Below are 16,963 nucleotides of genomic sequence, written 5' to 3'. Positions count from 1 at the left end.
GGAGCTGGAGAGGGAGAAGCAGGCTCCCCACTGAGCAGGGAGCCCTGTATGGAGCTCCATCCCAGGACCCTGGGATAATGACCCAAGCTGATGCTTAATGACCCAGGCTGATGCTTAATGACTGAGTCACCCAGGCTCTCCAAACAGCTGTTACTTCTTTTCCATGATCTCCCCAACACTTTCCCTACTCCAGGATAATTGTAAAACATACCTATTTACATAATCTTGTAATATTATTTCTTTTAAAATTCTTGTGAAAAGAGTACCTGGCTGGCTCAGTCATTAGAACATCTGGCTTGATCTTGGGGTTGTGAGTTCAAGCCCCATGTTGGTGCAGAGATTACTTTTTTAAAAAATCTTGTGAAAATGACATGCAACATTCATTCTATTTATCTGTGAATATTTACTTTGCACAAAAAGGCAAAAAGAAAAACAATGAATAGTCATAGTCTTACAACTCTGTTTAAGAAATAAAACTTTACCAGTGTAGTTGAACTCTGCTTCAGTGCTTTTCTTATTACAACAATCATTGGTAGATTAACTCCTACCCAGAAAGTATTTATCACGCCCATACATTTCTTTGTACTTTTTGACATATGTGTCTATCTCTTTGCAACATCTTATGGCTTCATTTTTTTTATTAACATATAATGTATTATTTGTTTCGGGGGCACAGATCTGTGTCTTACACAATTAACAACATTCATCATAGCACATACCCTCCCCAATGTCCATCACCCCGCCACCCCATCCCTCCCACCCCACCCCCCACCAGCAACCCTCAGTTTGTTTCCTGAGGTTAAGAGTCTCTTATGGTTTGTCTCCCTCTCTGGTTTCATCTTGTTTCATTTTTCCCTCTGTTCCCATACGATCCTCTGTCTTGTTTCTCAAATTCCTCATATCAGTGAGATCATATGATAATTGTCTTTTTCTGATTGACTTATTTTACTTAGCGTGATACCCACTAGTTGCATCCGCATTGTTGTAAATGCCAAGATTTGGGGGTTTTGATGGCTGCATACTATTCCATTATATATATAGTGGGAAATATTATATATATTATATTACCTATATATAATTACTTTATATATTATATATTCTTTATATATTGTATTTATATATTATATATGCTATCTATATTTTACACATTTATTATATTTTATTTATATTATATATTTTATATATGTAAAATATATTTAAAATATCTTATATATAAAATATCTTCTTTATTCATTCATCTGTTGATCGACATCTAGACTCTTTCCATAGTTTGGCTATTGTGGACATTGCTGCTATAAACATTCAGGTGCACATGTCCCTTCGGATCACTACATTTGTATCTCTGGGGTAAATACACAGTAGTGCAATTGCTGGGTCATAGGGTAGCTCTATTTTCAACTTTCTGAGGAACCTCCATGCTGTTTTCCAGAGTGACTGCTCCAGCTTGCATTCCCACCAGCTGTGTAGGAGGGATTCCCTTTCTCTGCATCCTTGCCAACACTTGTCGTTTCCTGACTTGTTAATTTTAGCCATTCTGTCTAGTGTGAGGGGGTATCTTAATGTGGTTTTGATTTGTATTTGCCTGATGCCGAGTGATGTTGATCACTTTTTCATGTGTCTGTTGGCCATCTGGATGTCTTCTTTGCAGAAATGTCTGTTCATGTCTTCTGCCCATTTCTTGATGGATTATTTGTTCCTTGGGTGTTGAGTTTGATAAGTTCTTTATAGATTTTGGATACTAGCCCTTTATGTGATATGTCATTTGCAAATATCTTCTCCGATTCTGTCAGTTGTCTTTTGGTTTTGTAGACTGTTTCCTTTGCTGTGCAAAAGCTTTTTTTTTTTTAACTTTTTTTTTTTAAAGATTTTATTTATTTATTTGACAGACAGAGATCACATTAGGCAGAGAGGCAGGCAGAGAGAGAGAGGAGGAAGCAGGCTCCCTGCCGAGCAGAGAGCCCAATGTGGGGCTCGATTCCACGACCTGGGATCTTGACCCAAGCCAAAGGCAGAGGCTTTAACCCACTGAGCCACCCAGACGCCCCTGTGCAAAAGCTTTTTATCTTGATGAAGTCCCAATAGTTCATTTTGCCCTTGTTTCCCTTGTTTTTGGCAATGTTTCTAGGAAGAAGTTGCTATGGCTGAGGTTGAAGAGGTTGCTGCCAGTGTTCTCCTCAAGGATTTTGATGGATTCCTTTCCCATATGGAGGCATTTCATCAGTTTGAAGTCTATTTTGTGTATGGTGTAAGGAAATGGTCCAGTTTCATTCTTCTGCATGTGACTGTCCAATTTTCCAACACCATTTGTTGAATGTCTTTTTTCCATGGGACATTCTTTCCTGCTTTGTCAAAGATAGTTGGCCATAGAGTTGAGGGTCCATTTCTGGGCTCTCTATTTTGTTCCATTGATCTATGTGTCTGTTTTTGTGCCAGTACCATATTGTCTTGATGATGACAGCTTTGTAATAGAGCTTGAAGTCTAGTATTGTGATGCCACCAACCTAGGCTTTCTTTTTCAACATTTCTTTGGTTATTCAGGGTCTTTTACAGTTCCATATAAATTTTAGGATTATTTGTTCCATTTCTTTGAAAAAAGTTGATGGTATTTTGATAGGAATTGCATTAAATGTGTAGATCACCCTAGGTACCATAGACATTTTCACAATATTTGTTCTTCCAATCCATGAGCATAGAATGTTTTTCCATTTCTTTGTGTCTTCCTCAATTTCTTTCATTAGTACTCTATTTTCTGAGTACAGATTCTTTGTCTCTTTGGTTAGATTTATTCCTTGGCATCATATGGTTTGGGGTGTAATTGTAAATGGGATGGACTCCCTAATTTCTCTTTTTTCTGTCTCGTTATTGGTATATAGAAATGTAATTGATTTCTGTGCATTGATTTTATATCCTGACACTTTACTGAATTCCTGTATGAGTTCTAGCAATTTTGGAGTGGAGTCTTTTGGGTCTTCCACGTTAAGTATCATATCATCTACAAAGAGTGATAGTTTGACTTCTTCTTTGCTGATTTGGATGCCTTTTACTTCTTTTTGTTGTCTGATTGCTGAGGCTAGGACTTCTAGTACCTTGCTAAATAGCTGTGGTGATAGTGAGCAGCCCTGCCATGTTCCTGACCTTAGGGGAAGAGCTTTCAGTTTTTCCCCATTGAGAATGATATTCGCTGTGGGTTTTTCATAGATGGCTTTGATGATATTGAGGTATGTGCCCTCTATTCCTACACTTTGAAGAGTTTTGATCAAGAAAGGTTGCTGTACACATCTTTTCCTGATTAAAACTCTTCAAAGTGTAGGGATAGAGGGCACATACCTCAATATTATCAAAGCCATCTATGAAAAACCCACCGCAAATATCATTCTCAAAGGAGAAAAACTGAAAGCTTTTCCGCTAAGGTCAGGAACACGGCAGGGATGTCCATTATCACCATTGCTATTCAACATAGTATTAGAAGTCCTAGCCTCAGCAATCAGACAACAAAAGGAAATTAAAGGCATCCAAATCGGCAAAGTAGAAGTCAAATTATCACTCTTCGCAGACGATATGATACTATATGTGGAAAACCCAAAAGAATCCACTCCAAAACTGCTAGAACTTGTACAGGCATTCAGTAAAGTGTCAGTATGTAAAATCAATGCACAGAAATCAGTTGCATTTCTCTACACCAACAACAAGATAGAAGAAAGAGAAATTAAGGAGTCAATCCCATTTACAATTGCACCCCAAACTATAAGATACCTAGGAACAAACCTAACCAAAGAAGCTTAGAATCTATACTCAGAAAACTATAAAGTACTCATGAAAGAAATTGAGGAAGACACAAAGAAATGGAAAAATGTTCCATGTTCCTGGATTGGAAGAACAAATATTGTGAAAATGTCTATGCTACCTAAAGCAATCTACACATTTAATGCAATACCTATCAAAATCCCACCCATTTTTTTCAAAGAAATGAAACAAATAATCCTAAAATTTATATGGAACCAGAAAAGACCTCAAAATAGCCAAAGGAATATTGAAAAAGAAAGCCAAAGTTGGTGGCATCACAATTCCGGACTTCAAGCTCTATTACAAAGCTGTCATCATGAAGATAACATGGCACTCTCACAAAAATAGACACATAGATCAATGGAACAGAATAGAGAGCCCAGAAATAGACCCTCAACTCTATGGTCAACTAATCTTCGACAAAGCAGGAAAGAATGTCCAATGGAAAAAAGACAGCCTCTTCAATAAATGGTGTTGGGAAAATTGGACGACCACATGCAGAAAAAGGAAATTGGACCATTTCCTTACACCACACAAAAAAATAGACTCAAAATGGATAAAGGACCTCAATGTAAGAAAGGAATCTATCAAAATCCTTGAGGAGAACACAGGCAGCAACCTCTTCGACCTCAGCTGCAGCAACTTCTTCCTAGGAACATCACCAAAGGCAAGGGAAGCAAGGGCAAAAATGAACTTTTGGGACTTCATCAAGATCAAAAGCTTTTGCACAGCAAAGGAAACAGTTAACAAAACCAAAAGACAACTGACAGAATCGGAGAAGATATTTGCAAATGACATATCACATAAAGGGCTAGTGTCCAAAATCTATAAAGAACTTATCAAACTTAACACCCAAAGAACAAATAATCCAATCAAGAAATGGGCAGAAGACATGAACAGACATTTCTGCAAAGAAGACATCCATATGGCCAACAGACACATGAAAAAGTGCTCCACATCAGTCAGCATCAGGCAAATACAAATCAAAACCACAATGAGATATCACCTCACACCAGACAGAATGGCTAAAATCAACAAGTCAGGAAATGACTGATGCTGGTGAGGATGCAGAGAAAGGGGAACCCTCCTACATTGTTGGTGGGAATGCAAGATGGAGCAGTCACTCTGGAAAACAGCATGGAGGTTCCTCAAAATGTTGAAACTAGAACTACCCTATGACACAGCAATTGCACTACTGGGTATTTACCCTAAAGATACAAACGTAGTGATCCAAAGGGGCACGTGCACCCGAATGTTTATAGCAGCAATATCTACAATAGCCAAACTATGGAAAGAACCTAGATGTCCATCAACAGATGAATGGATCAAGAAGATGTGGTATATATACACAATGGAATACTATGCAGCCATCAAAAGAAATGAAATCTTGCCATTTGCGACGACGTGGTTGGAACTAGAGGGTATCATGCTTAGCGAAATAAGTCAAGCAGAGAAAGACAACTATCATATGATCTCCCTGATATGAGGAAGTGGAGATGCAACTTGGGGGGTTAAGGGGGCAGGAGAAGAATAAATGAAACAAGATGGGATGGGGAGGGAGACAAACCATAAGTGACTCTTAATCTCACAAAAAACCGAGGGTTGCTGGGGGGAGGGGGTTTGGGAGAAGGGAATGGGGTTATGGACATTGGGGAGGGTATGTGCTATGGTGAGTGCTGTGAAGTGTGTAAACCTGGCGATTCACAGACCTGTACCCCTGGGGATAAAAATATATTATATGTTTATAAAAAAAAAAAGAAAAGAAAGGTTGCTGTACTTTGTCAAATGCTTTTTCAACATCTACTGAGAGTATCATATGGATCTTGTTCCTTTTTTTATTAATGTATTGTATCACATTGATTGATTTGCAGATGTTGAACCAACCTTGCAGCCCAGGAATAAATCCCACTTGGTAGTGGTGAATAATCCTTTTAATGTACTGTTGGATCCTATTGGCTTATGGTTTCATTTTTAATGCTCAGTCATCAGCAATTCATTTTAGAGTGCATGAGATAGGTATTTAAATTATTTTCTCAAAAAGTAACCAGTTGTTCCAATGATATTTGTTGGACAATCCATGTTCTTCAAATGTTTGAAATGCTACTCTTGCCAGAGCCTGAAGGTGGGCTTCTGGATGTGCCTTTCTGTTTCACTATTTATTCCTGAACAATGCGTTCTGGATGGTTATGGCAATATCTCACATTTTAAAGTTTAAGATAAATCATTTTTTTCTGTTTGCTTTTCAAAATATATTTGTAGCTATTCTTCATGTGTATCCTTTCAAGTGAGCTTTTGAGATCATTTTGTGATACTTAAAAACAAACTCTTGGGTCATGTGTGTGGCACAGCCAGTTAAGCCTCTGTCTTTGGCTCAGAGCATGATCCTGGAGTCCCCAGACGGAGCCCCACATCCAGGGTCAGCTGGCTTCTCCTTCTTCCTCTGCCCCTCCCTACTTATGCTCTCTCACTTTCTCTCAGATAAATAAATAAAATCTTTTAAAAAATCTTACTAGGATTTCGACTGGGAATACATTTAGGTTTACATGCATAGTTTTCGAGATTGACACCTTTTAAATGTTGTCATTTTCATCATCTATTCATGACTCTGATTAAAGTTTTGTAGTTTTTTATCTCTTGGCATGCACTTATATACTATTAATTTTTTAAAGTATTTTGGATTTAATAATTATCTTCAATTAGATCTTTTATTTTTTTTAAAGGTTTTATTTATTTATTTGACAAAGAGACATCAAGAGAGGGAACACAAGTGGGGAATGGAGAGGGAGAAGCAGGTTTCCCTCAGAGTGGGAAGCCAGCTGCAGGAAATGATCCCAGGACCCCAGGATCATGACCTGAGCCAAAGGCAGACACTTAACGACTGAGCCATCCAAGGGCCCCTGAAATAATCCCTTTTCATGTTGCAAAGCCATCAACTTTATAGATTACAGGCGTATTTGTTTCATTTTGCTTTTCTTTTTTGAGGAGAGTCTTAAAATTTTTGATTTATTTTTATGGGTAGAATCTTGTGAAATATTAACATGTTTCTGAATTCCAGTCTACAGAATAAACTATATTCAGAGAAGTCTAGAGCTCAAAGGAGGTGTCCCATGGAGCTAGGAATTAAACCTTTGAGGGGACTGTTCCTACCTGGGTGCTCAGTTACTGGTAACCCTGAGGTGCACAATAAGGATAGTTGATTATTGGAAAAGAGATGCAAAGTGAAACCAGCTGCCAAGTAAACGAATTGATGCTGCCTGGGCAAAGCGCCACTGCTGGGATGACGCTAAGGGAATGGAGCCAGTCGCTTCTCCTTCTTGTCTCAGTCTCCTTCTAGTCCCCACTATGGATGGAACCTAACAGGGCCAGTTGAATAAAGCAGAAATAGTTGGCAGAGTCTCAGTATCATGGAATTGAGTATAAAGGGGTGAGTATGTGGACATGAGAGGCAATAAGTAGCAATATGTGCTTATGTTTCTCTAGTGTCATTGAGAATCAAAATCACTTAGTACAAAATCACTTAGATCTTTACATTTCAAATATTATTAGACTTTTCTAAAAATCACACTTAACAATTTTGATATGAAAGGGGGGCGGGGATTTAGAGAATATCACCTAGGGCACTACTTCTCAAATTTTACCACCACCTGGGAATCTTGTTAAAAATGCCGAATCTGGGGTGCCTGGGTGGCTCAGTCCATTAAGTTTCTGATTCTTGGTGTCAGCTACCCCCCCCCCCAAGCTAGGAGCCCCCCCCCATTTTTTAAGGGAACCCACTTTTTAAAAATGCAGAATCTGATTCAATAGTCCTAAGGTGGACTTGACGGTCTGCATTTTTTTTTTTTTTTGACAGTCTCCATTTTTTTAAAAAAAGATTTGTCTTTTTGAGAGAGGGAGAGCGCGCACAAGGAGGAGGGGTTAAGGGGAAGGGTGAGAGAACATGAAGCCCACTGTTGCTGTGTGCACAGAGCACAGAGCCAGAGACGGGCTTCAATTCCAAGATGCCCAGATCAGAACCTGAGCTGAAATCAAGAGTGGTAGCTTAACCAAGTGCGCCATCTGGGGCCCCTCTGCATGTCTAATACACGCCCAGGTGATTAGAATGATTGCATTTTGCGTCAACCATTTCCCTGTTTCCACAGCCACTACCGTGTCCTTCTTCCACTACCTTTACGTGAAAATGGCCATAGTACGGATCTTCCTAATTTCCTACCGGCTAAGAGAGGAACAAATGCGTTTCCTTGAAAGCGGGAAAAGACAGGATTTGAAGCTTCAGGGCTCATGCTTGGCCTCTTATTGGGCACGGATGACGTCACTCATAAAGGCGGGGCTCTAGTTGTGACGTTTCCGGCGGCGGATGGTGAAGGACGCGGCGGGAGGCGGGAGCGGAAGTGGGGCGGTGGGAGGGCGGGGGGGGTGGCGGAAGGGGAGGGCCGGAGAAGTCGCTCTAGTCGGCCCTTTTCCGGCGATAGGGGCCGGAAGTTGTGGCCCGGCCGTGTCAACCAGGGGGCTGCGGGCTGAGAGTGCGGGTGAGACTGCGACCATGGGCGGGAAGAACAAGCAGCGGACCAAGGGAAACCTGAGGGTGAGTGCGGAGGGGTTGGGCGGACCGGGGAGTCCTCATGTCGCAGCCGCTGTCTGCACCACGCGCGCGTCCAGAGGGCGTGTGGAGCGCGGCTGTCGGGAGGCGTGTGTTTGCGTGTCGAGTGTGACCTCTCTGTTGTGTGTTCGTCCCCACGAACGGGGTGAGTTGTCTGTGAGCAGATGGGGGATTTGTGAGAGAAAAAATGTCCCATGCCAGAGCTGTCTCCACCCGAGCAACACATCCTACAATTTCCATTAAGGAATGGTTCAGAATCCGTTTCAGTGGGAAGGTTACCTGGCCAGGCTGGCGGGGGTGGGGTGGCTGGCACTGGGAACAAGGGAGTTGGGTAGAAAGCATTGAAAGTGAGCCTCGTGTGCAGGGCATTTCGGATCATGTCGCTCCGTTGCTCAGAAACCTGCTGGGGCTCCCCAGATTCCTCGGGGTAAAGGCCAGATCCCTAAACGATGGTAAACAGGGTATGTGGTCACTCTCTGGCCCCTTCCTTTCTCTGGCACCATCTTCAGCTTCCTCCTCGCTGGCTCGATCCAGCCACACTGACTTCCTCGCCGAGCCTTGACCTTGCCTGGCAGGCTCCCTAACGCTCTTTATTAGACGGCTACAAATTTTGCCTGAGACACCCCAGGGAGGTCTGTCATGATCCTCCTATTTTAAATGATAGCCCCCATCGCACTCCCTGTGCTCTTTTCCTGCTTTATTTTACTCTTTTGCACTTAGGACTTCTTACAGACTGTGTAACTTACTAAGTCTGTCTTCATTTACTGCCTTGCTTCACTGATGTATTAAGAAGGCAGGTGTTTTATGAAGGCTATTGTCCTAGGAGCCTAGAACAAGGATTAGTGTATAGTAGAAGCTCACCAAATACTCTGTTTTTTAAAAGATTTTATTTGTTTGTTTATTTGAGAGAAGAGAGAAGCCATATGTGGGGGGAGCAGCAGAGGGAGAGGGAAATGCAGGCTCCCCACTAAGCAGGGAGCCCATCGCAGGGCGGGGTGGGGGGGCACTCTGTCCCAGGACCCTGGTATCATGACCAGAGCTGAAGGTAGAGGCTTATGACTGAGCCACCCAGGTGCCCCTAAATACTTGTTTAAAGAAGACCCAAAAGTAGATTATATTTATGATTAGGGACATTATCATAATGTATTTTTACAGTATTTAGCTTGTTTTGGTACAGTTCAATGTTATGAGAAAGCATTTTTCCTGTTTCTGATCAAATTCTAGTGATATCAGTACAACATTTTGTTAGATCTGTTACTTAATCTGTTTTTGGCCTATAGTACCAACTGTAATAATAGTAACTTGCCTTGTGCTGGTACTGCATTAAGCACTTTACTTGCATTCTCAGTTAAGTTTAATTTTCTTATTTAAACAATTAAAAAAATTTTTTAATATTCCAAATATAAGGATAAGTTGCAAAAATATTAGACTGACAAGCCATATTTTTTTTTAAAGATTTTATTTATTTATTTGACAGAGATCACAAGTAGGCAAAGAGGCAGGCAGAGAGAGAGAGAGAGGGAAGCAGGCTCCCTGCTGAGCAGAGAGCCCGATGCAGGGCTCAATCCCAGGACCCTGAGATCATGACCTGAGCCGAAGGCAGAGGCTTTAACCCACTGAGTCACCCAGGCGCCCCAGCCATATGTTTTTTTACCTAGATCCATCAATTGTTAATATTTGGTCACATTTGTTTTCTTTCTCTAAATATACGTATTTTGCTGAACCATATGAGAATTGATGCATCTATCATGACATTTAACTGTTGAGTCCTTCAACACATATATTTGAAACAAAGGCAATTCTTTTTCATAACCATGAACAATTATAACATGCATAAAATTTAACCTCAGTGTACTATTGTCTAATAATATGTAACATTGTATTCAGATTTCTGTAGTCATCTCAATAATGTTCTGTATAACTTGTTTTTAGATACAGCGTTTTTAAAAACACCTAGGATACAATGAAGGATTGAGTGATTCCATTCATTTAACCATTTAGCTGTAGGTAGTTTTCCTTTCTTTTTCCTTTTCTTCTTCTTTTGGGGGCAGTTTTTTTATGACGGACAATTTGGGAAAGTCTAGGGCACTTTTGCTTAATTTAGAATTGTCTGATTGTTCCTTATGCGGAGATTCAAGGTAAACAGTTTTTGATAGGAATGCTTCATAGATGATATATCATCATCAGTGCATCAGGGTGCACATGCTGCTTGTTTGTTCCATTTTTGGTGTTGTTTAATCAATTGGTTACCGTGATGTCCATTATAAAGGTATCTTTTTCTGTCGGCTATTAACAAATAACATGGGGAGTGGTATTTTGAGACTGGGAGCAATCTTTTTTCTCACAAACTTTCACCTAATGGTTTTAGCATCCTTTGGTGATCCTTGCTGGAATCAGTTTTAATGGTTTAAACATTTACATTTAATTTTGACAATCCAAGTAATGACTTAGTTACTATTTCCTCATTTTAAAGTTGATGGTACTGGGGCACCTGGGTGGCTCAGTTGGTAGGCATCTGCCTTCGGCTCAGATCATGATTCCAGGATTTTGGGATCCGAGCCCCACTTCGGGCTCCCTGCTCCACAGGAAACCCTTCTCCCTCTTCTGACTCCCCCTGCCTATATTCCCTCGCTGTGTCTCTCTCTGTCAAAAAATAAATAAATAAAATTAAAAAAAAAAAAGATGGTGGTACTAAGGCTTAGAGAAAGGGCAAGTTGCTTAGTTGAGATTTGAATTTAAGAATGGCATTCTTGGGTGGTTCAGTGGGTTAAGCCTCTGCCTTCAGCTCAGGTCATGGTCTCAGGGTCCTGGGATCAAGGCCAACATCAGGCTCTCTGCTCAGCAGGGAGCCTGCTTCCCCCGCTCTCTCTCCCCCACTGCCTCTCTGTCTACTTGTGACCTCTCTCTCTCTCTTTGTCAAATGAATAAATAAAATCTTAAAAAAATAAAAAAAATAGCATTCTTTCATTCAGCAGAAGACTTTGAGTACTGAATGCCATGTACTCAAAGATCATAGATGTTTTTTATTTTTGAATTATTAATTTGTTGATAGACATATAAGTAAGCAAATGATTATAATGTATTAAAGAATTATGATATAGGTATGAGTAGAAAGAAGATGGGAGAACAGAAAAAGAATGGTAATTGACCTGAAGGAGGCAAGCAGTGAAAACAAGAGTGTGTTTTAAAGGATGAGTAGGAGTTTGTCAGGCAGTGAAAAGGAGGAAAAGGTTTTCAGGTGGAGAGAAAAGATTACACAAAGATCAGATTGTGAAAGGCATAGCATATTCAGAAAACTGAATTGGGACTGGAGCATAAGTGGTGATAGCAAAATTGGGAGAAGAGAGGGGGACCTGTGACAAGGGAAGAAGAGTGTCAGAAGATAGGCCTGGGGAAAGCTAAGGCCAGATGGGGAAAGACCTTGTAAGTCTTCCTGAATTTGGCCTTTGAACTGTAGACTTAGGATTGCTACCTCTACTACTTTGAGAGGACAAGCACATAAGAATGTAGGTGTAGTATTAGAAAATTAACTTCCAGAAATAGAATCAAGGTTCTTATTCTTGAACTGTGGGTATAAGCATTGAACATGCAGTAGAGGAAGTAACAAGAAACAGTAACTATATTTTATCTATCTATCTATTTATTTATTTTTAAAAGATTTTATTTATTTATTTGACAGACAGAGATCATAAGTAGGCAGAGAAGCAGGCAGAGAGAGAGGGGGAAGCAGGCTCCCTGCTGAGCAGAGAGCCCCACGTGGGACTCAATTCGAGGACCCTGAGACCACGACCTGAGCCGGAGGCAGAGGTTTAACCCACTGAGCCACCCAGGCGCCCCGCCCCCCCCATTTTAAGGTTTTATTTTAAATCTTAGAGAGAATGCATGTGAGCAGGGGTAGGGCTAGAGGGAGAGAGAGAGAGACTCTCAAGCTGACTCCATGCTGAGCATAGAGTCCAATGCAGTGCTCAGTCTCACAACACCTGAGATCATGACCTGAGCTGAAACCAAATACTCAGAGGCTTAACCAACTGAGCGACCCAGGCGTCCCAGAGGTATTTTTCTATTAGATGACAATGAATATGCTACATTCTTTCAGCAGTTTAAATTTTTTTTGTTGTTAAAACCAGCTCCTTAACTTTTTATACAAGAAAGCTACTATATTGAGTATCCATCTAACAAAGTACTGATTGTGGTTCAAAGGATTGTGTCTTATATGCTGACCATTGAATTGATTTTATGTCCATAGTAATGTAATTTGTATCCATTATAGCTCAAAGAAGTTAGGGTAACTCTGTGTATGTGGAGCTGAGTGTACCTACCTTCAAGGAGCTCCTAATCTTAGAAACAGCCGTCATTAGACTTGTCCCATGGTGGTGGTTTAATAAATATTTGTTGAATGGATGAATGAAAAGATGTAAGTCACGTGTGAATTAATTTTATATCATTACATAGTATACATATGTGTGTGAGTATATTTAATTTGGAAATTAAAAATTTTATAAAATAGTACTTATTCTTACCAAATGTGATACATTCTGTGTTTTAAAGTTTTATTCTATTTTTTGGGAAATGCTGTCATGACCTATTAAGTTGATACCGTGAGCCACTAATGGATTGTATCTAATTTAACCAACATTGTTCTGATGTTTAGCAGACCAGGAAATAGCACTAGGGTTATTATTGATAGGTTCTTGGTAATGGGAACATTGCAGTAGATGAAATCTTAGGCTAGGAAATAAGAAGTTCTCAAGTAAGGGTGCCTATGTGGTTCAGTTGGTTAAGCATCTGCCTTTGGCTCAGGTCGTGATTGATTCCAGGGTCCTGGGATCCAGTCCCATGTCAGGCTCATTTGCTTTTCCCTCTCCCTCTCCCCCCACTTGTGTTCTCACTCTTTCACTCTCTGAAATAAACAAATAAATAAAATCTTTTTTTAAAAAAGTTATCAAATAAAAGCTTGTTCCTCTCTGAGAATTGTCAAGAACAAGAACACAAAGTTAAATTTTGAATGCTTCCTGTACTCTGATTTTTTTTTTTTTTCCCAACTTTCTTATCAGCCTTCAAACAGTGGCCGAGCTGCAGAACTGCTTGCCAAAGAACAGGGAACGGTGCCTGGATTTATTGGTTTTGGAACATCTCAGAGTGACCTAGGCTATGTTCCTGCTATTCAAGGAGCTGAAGAAATTGACAGTCTTGTAGATTCTGATTTCCGAATGGTGCTGCGGAAACTTTCTAAGAAAGATGTCACGACAAAATTAAAAGCAAGTTTTGTGTTTTTCATAAAAATGATCAAGAAAAATCCTTTTGTTAAAACAAAATGTCATTGGTATACTTTATGTAAAGAAAAATGAGCAATGATTTATCACTAAAAAGTTCTTTTACAGTTGTATTTTTTTCTGACACACAGACGTAAGCTTAGTTTTTACCTTTTATCTTCTGGGTTATAAATTAGTTTGTTGTTCTGTACGTATTTGAACCACTTTGGAATTCTGGGTGTATGGTTTTCCCATCACAGAACATAATTTTGACCATATAGTATTAAATGGAGTTTTGAATTTGTATACATTTTATTAAAAAAAAAAAAAAGAAAAGTTAAGTTTCCGTGCTGTGAAGGAACTCTTCAGATTAGTCCCATATGGCATAAACAGAAGCAGTGTATTCTCCTCTTGTATAAAATAGACTAAGCTTCTGGAACAGAATAAATGTAATCAATAGCCAATATTGTGGCTGTTGGTCCTTAGTAATGTTGCTAATTTATTTTTAGGCTATGCAGGAATTTGGAACCATGTGTACAGAGAGAGACACAGAAATTGTGAAAGGAGTCCTTCCATACTGGCCAAGAATTTTCTGTAAAATTTCACTCGTAAGTATTCAAAAATGTATGCTAGGTTTGTTTGTTTGTTTTGTTATAGTTTTTGATTGAAGTCATGGGGACTGTTAAATTTATATGATTCATTTTTGGTGAAAATTATAAAATGTTATGCCAGTATTATGCAGATTAGATCATGTTAGTTGTATAAAGTATATTGGGAGTCTGATTTCAGAAATTAGGTAATTAACTAGAGAATTACCTAGATACTTTCTAGTCATAGTAAAATTTGACAGTTTAATTTCTTTGCATCTTTGCTGCAAAAGAGTGAGTGTGACTTGCTCAGTATTCAGTGCCTAATCTTGAGTCTATCTTGAATAGTTTTTATCTCATGCAAGAAGGGGAAAAGGAAAAATTAATTAAATTCTTATAATTTTTAAACTTAATAATTTTAGTTTAGCACTGCCCATAGGTGAATTCTTATTAATGGGTCATCATAACATATCCAGAAATGTCTGTATTTGTATTTTTATGGACTAGAGCTATTTTAAACTATGTTGTATTTTCAATAGGACCATGATCGCCGGGTTCGAGAAGCCACACAGCAGGCTTTTGAAAAACTTATTCTTAAAGTGAAGAAACACTTGGCTCCTTACTTAAAAAGTTTAATGGGCTATTGGCTAATGGCTCAGTGTGATACTTACACACCAGCTGCATCTGCAGCAAAAGATGCCTTTGAAGCAGCTTTCCCTCCAAGCAAGCAACCTGAAGCCATAGCATTTTGTAAGGATGAAATTACTAGTGTAAGTTCTTAGAACTGTTCTCTATTTTTTTCCTCAAATATTTAAGGGATATAAGGCATATTATAATGATAACTCCTTTATGTGGCCTTGTGAAAGAATAAGTAAGTGAAATATTTCTAATGGAAGAGGACCTTTTAAAAATGGTGTTTAACAAAATTGACCATTTTTGATTTTTAACATAAGTAACATTTTGGATTGAATCTTTATAAGTTTTATTTAAATATTTCATCTTTAATTTATAAATCTTAGTCATAGTACTTAAAAGGTTTATGCTTTATGTTACAAAATCTGAAGAAAGAATACATTCTAAAAAATAAATCTAAGTATTTTTCCTCACATTTCTGTATCAGTACATGTGTATAGATCTACATCATTCTTTTTTTTTTGGCTTTCTGATATGGATGTACAATGGTTTATTTAATTCCTTTTATATTAATAAACATTGGAGGTTTTCCCTCAGTTTTTTATTATAACAAATACTGCTTCAGTGAACAATCCTTGAATAGATCTCTTCATACCCTGTGGGAGTGATGGAATTTATAGTAACTGTATGTTGGGTCAAAGGATAATAACATGTAAAATTTTTGTAGATAGTGATAAATTGCCCTTCAGAAGACCATAAAAATAGCCTTACATATCTTTCCACCTAACACCTCTCCTACATACACATGTGTGTTCTGTTTCCGTTTTTAAGTTCTTGGTTCTTCCATTCTTTATTTTTCAGGTTTACCAAGTTTGTTTTTCTAGGGACAGGGTTTGTAGCTTTAATCATATTCTCAAAGGGAGTTCTCTAACCCAAGAATCATTGTTTTATTTAAAATATCAAAGTGATAAGTGTTGTGAGAGTGAAGTGTGATGAGTTGGAACACTAAGGGTTTTAGAAAGTGGATTTTGAGACAACTGATTTGGCTGTTCATAGTTTTTCATTTGGTTGATTTTTTGTTCTTGGTTTTATTATGGATGGATAACTGTTCACTGAATATGTGGATTGTTTCCTGCATTATTCTCCCTTTACTTGGTTATGTATACAGATACTGAGTGTGAACTTCCCCAAGTTCAAAATCAATTTTGTAGAGAAGAGTTAGGCAAATGAAGACCAAAATGTCAGATTTATAGGTATTACATTATACTGTCCATAAGAACATAGATTCTGAGTCATACCATTGGGTATGCACCATTAGTTTTGCATGTGACCTTGGGCAAGTTTCTGTGCCTTCATTTCTTCATCTATTAAAGTGGAAATTTTACCTTATTGTGTAGTTTTGAGGATTAATTTAATTAATGGATGAAATTGTTCAAAGCAATACTGAACATGTGGAAAAGCTAACTAAATGTTACCTGTTGTTATTGCTGATAAAAGGGGTACTAGAACAGTGGATTGCCTAGTCTGCACCCTGGAAGTAGGCAGACTTACCCACTTTGAATGGAGCCTTAGACTTTCCTCCATGATGAAGCAGAGCACAACATGGGTCTCCTCTGTGAGCTGGGGGGCACTCACAAAGAGGGGGAGAAGAAAACAACCCAATTGCTCTCCCAGACTTGCTCATCGGGAATTCAGCTGCTGTGTAGAAGAGGAATGGAGGAGCAAGAGACCAGGAATATTTAAGGGAAAATTCCTCTTGACAGGACTGGAGATGTTCAGAAGAAGTACCCTCTCCTTTTTATCCCCAAAGCAGTCAAGCTTGGGGATTGATAGGGAAAGAAAATTAGGTAAAGTTCAAATCTTTTAGTTTGCTCCTTAATTTGCTACTTTTTTAGGATAGGGGTAAACACTTTAAGGTCAGATAAGGTTTATGCTTGGACTGTTCACCATTGACAGTTCAATAAAATCTCAAGGCTATGGAATTTTCACCCCACTATAGGTGCTGCAGGATCATCTTATAAAAGAAACACCTGATACACTCAGTGACCCGCAGTAAGTTACGTTCTATCTATGTGACTCATGTTAAGGATTTCTTTCGCTCATAAATAATA

The 16,963-nt window shown here is 39.0% G+C and overlaps 1 protein-coding gene across 2 annotated transcripts in view; it reads left to right on the top strand.

The window, feature by feature from the left end:
• Positions 1-8,227: 8,227 nt before the first annotated feature.
• LTN1 (listerin E3 ubiquitin protein ligase 1) overlaps positions 8,228-16,963 on the top strand; it is a 68,030-nt gene continuing 59,294 nt past the window's right edge. The window contains exons 1-5 of one of the 2 annotated variants that reach the window (XM_059392210.1): positions 8,228-8,365; positions 13,435-13,638; positions 14,142-14,240; positions 14,759-14,989; positions 16,852-16,904. In XM_059392210.1, coding sequence (XP_059248193.1) covers positions 8,324-8,365; positions 13,435-13,638; positions 14,142-14,240; positions 14,759-14,989; positions 16,852-16,904 — 629 coding nt within the window. In that variant the 5' untranslated portion in view covers positions 8,228-8,323. The remainder of the gene's footprint in view (positions 8,366-13,434; positions 13,639-14,141; positions 14,241-14,758; positions 14,990-16,851; positions 16,905-16,963) is intronic. The other variant, XM_059392209.1, reaches the window with a different exon arrangement.

The sequence above is a fragment of the Mustela nigripes genome, chromosome 2, assembly GCF_022355385.1.
Source record: "Mustela nigripes isolate SB6536 chromosome 2, MUSNIG.SB6536, whole genome shotgun sequence".
NCBI classification, from domain to species: domain Eukaryota; kingdom Metazoa; phylum Chordata; class Mammalia; order Carnivora; family Mustelidae; genus Mustela; species Mustela nigripes.
Note: the sequence above shows the minus strand (reverse complement) of the source record. Positions and strands in the feature narration are given on the sequence as shown.